General features: G+C 37.8%; 1 protein-coding gene across 3 annotated transcripts in view; it reads right to left on the bottom strand.

The window, feature by feature from the left end:
• Positions 1 to 1,286: 1,286 nt before the first annotated feature.
• Positions 1,287 to 4,889, bottom strand: part of LOC116704218 (KN motif and ankyrin repeat domain-containing protein 1) — a 9,778-nt gene continuing 6,175 nt past the window's right edge. For 2 of the 3 annotated variants that reach the window (XM_032539507.1, XM_032539509.1), the window contains exons 7-12: positions 4,264 to 4,483; positions 2,834 to 2,976; positions 2,316 to 2,516; positions 1,987 to 2,085; positions 1,789 to 1,889; positions 1,287 to 1,657 (exon numbers count right to left, since the gene is read on the bottom strand). In XM_032539507.1, coding sequence (XP_032395398.1) covers positions 1,827 to 1,889; positions 1,987 to 2,085; positions 2,316 to 2,516; positions 2,834 to 2,976; positions 4,264 to 4,483 — 726 coding nt within the window. In that variant the 3' untranslated portion in view covers positions 1,287 to 1,657; positions 1,789 to 1,826. Of the gene's footprint in view, positions 1,658 to 1,788; positions 1,890 to 1,986; positions 2,086 to 2,311; positions 2,517 to 2,833; positions 2,977 to 4,263; positions 4,484 to 4,889 lie in introns of those variants that run through there. The other variant, XM_032539508.1, reaches the window with a different exon arrangement.

Below are 4,889 nucleotides of genomic sequence, written 5' to 3'. Positions count from 1 at the left end.
AAAACAAGGGAAAAAGGTAAGAAAAAAACAAGAGACAGAACTGGACAAACAGATCACGGGGAGGATGAAGAGCACACCATCTGGAACAAACAGTCACAAAACGATCTGACGAGAGCCGAAGGGCACACAGAGGTTAAATACAAGAGGAAACAAGGAAACAAGGAACAGGTGACACATCAGGTGAATCACATCAAGACGGGGACGACAATCACAGAGGTGGGACAACAGACGACAGGTAGTAAAACTAGAGAGGACGAGACAGAACAGGAAACCAGACTATCAAAATAAAACAGAAAAAAAAACAGAACATACAGACACTCACAGGGGAACAAAACACAAGGACACAAGACAGAACCAAAAAACCAGAGGATGAGGAGGAAACAAAAAAAAAGCAATGAGCCAAAATCAAAACACAGAGTGGACTCAGAGGAAAATACCACCAGAACACCAAAGGAATTTATGATAAGGATAAAAAAGAAACTAGCAAACGAATACCAAGTGAGGTGAAAGGAAAAGACTGGCAGGGGAGGCGAGTAGTTTCTGTGTTGGAAGTACAAAGCGCTGGGTGCTAGGGGATGACTAAAAAGAGGTGATGATGACTGAGTGAAGTTACCTAAGAGTTGAGTCACTTAAGTAAAATATTAGAAAGTATTCATACAAGACAACCACTGAAACCGTCCAAAATTGAAAGCTGTTAAATATGTAACTAAACAAAAGGCTCCAATAAAAAGCTTTTGCCCCCTTATCAGCGTCTCAAAGTTTCATTTCTGGAGTTGTTCTTGCTTTATTTGGTCAGTAGCCAACAGCACAATACTGTACTATATAAACATATGGACCAGAATGGACATGTCAAAGTGGGGGGTCTGGGTGTCCTCCCCCAGGGACATTTTGAGCGTCACAGACTTTAGTTCCTGCATTCAGACTTTTTTGCACCAATTTATGGTGGAAATGCCTTTATTTAGCCTATGCGAAGGAAAACACAGATGACAATTCAAAAAAATAGCAAAAATATAATGGAAAGTATGTTGTTACGTGTTATTGCACAATTTTAAGTGGGCATATGGAAATCCTGGAGCTTTCTTAGTATCACCTACTCTGAACATACGGTATTTTAACAATTAAGGATCTTGTTTTGGATTATACTAGTGAAGCAGTACAGATTCAGCAAAAGCATAAACCTTTTAAGATTACAATAAAAATATGGATTCACAAAGTTTACCTAGTTTTAAGATTTTAAGTTTGTTTTCAGGATAATTGACATCTGTAGCTATTTATTATCTATTTTTAATGTATTTACATATTTACTCATACAGCTTTGAGTTTGATGCTACTGTGTAGTATTTTGTTTAGCCATATACATATTATTTACAAAAAGAGAATTAAAACAATTAAAGAAACTTCGACCTGATAGTATATAATAAATGACTGCAGAATACCACAATAATAATATCTCTTACAGACATAGAATAATAATATACTCTGCCATGCATATATTACCTGCTGAGTTACAACATAATGCACTATATGCAATGTTTGCTATATGCAAACGCTACACTAGATACTAGATACATACTAGCTAGCATTCTGTCCATTGCCTGACAACTATGTACTATACTGTTAAAATCATTATGGGGGCCTCGATACTAAATCACCTGATTTGGGGAATTACTAGAATTGTTGGACCCTTGTAAATTATAGAGTGTGGTATAGACCTACTCTATCTGTAAAGTGTCTCGAAATCACTCTAGTTATGAATTGATACTATAAATAAAATTGAACTGAATTGATAAATAAGATTCAAGAAGAATCCATTCAGGCTTTGGGGCTCATTCAAAGGTATTTCTGCCACCAGAGGAGGAGAGAGATTTGCCACTGTGACGAGCAGCTGCCTGTTAACACACAGAAAACAAAATGCATTTATTTTAAGAAAACTGACCGCATATGTACTTAGTTTAAATGTTAGTGTAAAAATGTGGACCCACATACCGCTGTCTGTCCTTTGGAGAAGTTGGCATGTGCATAAAGGAGCACTGCAATGTCATTATGTCCTGCCTCCAGAGCAATGGACAGGGCTGTGCTTTCATCCTGTAAAAACACAAACTCAAATAAATCTTGAGAGGTTTTGTTGTTGATTGAACATTTATAGACTGTACAGTACAACTTGTACTCCCTTGTTTATCCGACAAATTCAATGGGAATTAATTGTTCACTCTGATTTCATAATATGTGAGACAAAGTTGGAAGGATTCAGCATCACAGCTTGAAGCCATTGCATTAACAGAAGCTGCACAGAGTGTCAGTAATGACTCACATACACTATCAGTCAGGGTGGCATCACAGTCTGGCTGTGCCAGAAGTACTCTAACAATGTCGGCGTGGCCATGCTCGCTTGAACACATCAGCGCTGTGGAGCCCTCGTCGTCCTGGAGATTGATCTCGGCACCCTGTGCCAGGAGTGCCCTCACCATGTCCATCCTGCCATGGCTCACAGCCAGCATCAGAGCTGTCTGACCGGCCTGGTATCAAACACAGGCCATAGGGTTAATGATGCTGAGTCCACGCATCTCATAACATTAATATGTTAATGGAATCAGATCATATGGAATCAGACACATCACATTTTCTCCATTCTCCACTAATGGAAGATAATGCACACACTAAAAAATACAGCAATGTTTTATTTTATGGTTCCTCCTGGAAATATTAAATGTAATTTGGTACTAATTATGGGTGAAATAGAGACATTGTACACAACACGTGACATTCAAAACATCAGATATGAACTGCAATTATAGTATAACCCCCAAAAAACGTCACCTGAGAACAGACTGACCTGGCTTGCCTTCGCATTCACGTCTCCTTTTGTGAACAGCTGCTCCACAACTGTCATGTCCTCTGGACTTTCCACAGCTGCGAGTGCCGCCAGCATGATGGCCGTGTAACCGGCTTTGTTCTGTTGATCGACGTTACACACCTCTGTAGTGATCGTGATCAATGAGTAGAAAAGATAAAAGAGAGGAAAGCAGAAATATGTAAGGAAGACAGAGGTTAATATCCATTTATTTTAAGGCCGGTACTGGTAAACTCTTCTCCACCTATACAGACTGCACCAAGTTAAAATACCTGTACAAAATTCTAAAATCATTCAAATAAAAACTAAGTAAAAATGTCCAATAAAATGGCCCCGCACCAAAGGTTATTTATTGAGTAGATTTGTTGACATGGAAAAATGTGAGCACTCGCAAAAGCCATGCAACTGTGGCTTCCTTGCTGCTGTGCAATTAAAGGCATTTATTTTGTGAGTGCTAACATTCTACATAGTTTATATTCTAGACTGATTTTGCCACAGTAAGAATGATAAGTTAAAACACTCACTCAGTGCATCCTTTAGTCATGCTTTTTACATCCTGAACGTTAAAAACATAAAATCACTGATAGATTTCAGTGACAGAATGGATTAGCATTATTATTTGTTTGCTGATGTGCGTCTGTTCCACCTGGCCTTAGACCAGACAAAGTTAGGTCCCATCTCTTCTTAAAAAGCGGCAGCAAAGATTGTCTATTTATCTGTTTTATTATCTTTTCAATAAAAATAGGAAAAAATACTTCATCTCCTCCATTAGGACCCTTAGTCAATGTTTGCCTGTTCAGTTGAAATTGATTTAAGCCTCTGAATGGCGTGGCCAACATCTGATCCCTTTTAGACTGGAGAAAAGGTTGGAACAGTTCATCATGATTTTAAAAGTAGATTTCTAAAGTACATCTTCATTTCTATTCTTTTCATCACCAATTATAGCAACGGCACCGCAGTATGAGTACAGAACGTCTGAGGGTTGATACAATATTTTAACTATGTTCCCAAGCTAGATAAATTGCACGTACAATTTCAGAGTTGCATAATTATTGTTTTATCATAACCCATTTTGACATTTAATAAAACATATATTTTTGTCCGGTTATGCAGCTGTCAACAACATGTATTTCATTTATCCTGCTGTTGTAATAAGTGTTACTATTATGCTTCGGAGTTCAAAATGAGTGCTTTTGGGTTAGGCAGCTGAACAAAGGTATGCAAATTAAGCTTATTTTGTAGATACAAAAAGGACCTCATGATCCAAAAAGTATCTTACTCAATCACTCAATGTAGCTTATTTGCCCCCTAGGGGGTATTGTGGAGCATAGAAATGTCTGAACCAGAGCACTAAGCCAGAATGCTGTTAGAATACATAATAACCTCTAGTTTGCCTCTGAGTATTACTGTACCTGCATCAAGCAACTTCTTGACAATGCCAAAGTTGGAGTTAGACACACTGTAGTGCAGAGCTGTGTTTCCATTGCTGTCAGCCATATTAGCTATATACTGCAATACTAAAGGTGAAATGACCCGAAATGTAGCCAAGTAATTCCCTATAGTGTCAGCAGAAGCTGACTTGTGGCTGGACACTGACGACCACTCTTGCTGGATTGTTTGTAGACAGTCATGCTGTAAGGGACAAAAGAATGTAAAAAAAAAAAAAAATGAATGTGTTTGTAGGCATCAACAAATGCCTTGCAAGTTACCATAATTCACAGCGTTATTACAAGAATTTGACTAAAAGAGCACAAACCAAGAGCATAACAAAGCAACAACTCGCTATCAAAATGTCCAAAACAATTTCAAAAAGGAAGAGCGTAGGAATCTGTTGTTATATAATCCATAAAGAAGTTTGTGGCATGTTGAGAGTTTTGTTTGTCTTTGGTTTCTGGATTTTCTTTTTCAATATAATTCTTTTGAACTCCCCTCCTTTTTATTTCCATGCCAAATTAGAGTGAAAGTGAGTAGCCTCTTTCACTCACAAATGTAATTGTTTTCAAGTTCAAGAAAAAAAAAAAAATCTAATGACAGAAAA

The sequence above is a fragment of the Etheostoma spectabile genome, chromosome 16, assembly GCF_008692095.1.
Source record: "Etheostoma spectabile isolate EspeVRDwgs_2016 chromosome 16, UIUC_Espe_1.0, whole genome shotgun sequence".
NCBI classification, from domain to species: domain Eukaryota; kingdom Metazoa; phylum Chordata; class Actinopteri; order Perciformes; family Percidae; genus Etheostoma; species Etheostoma spectabile.
This window is presented reverse-complemented; position numbering and strand designations above follow the sequence as displayed.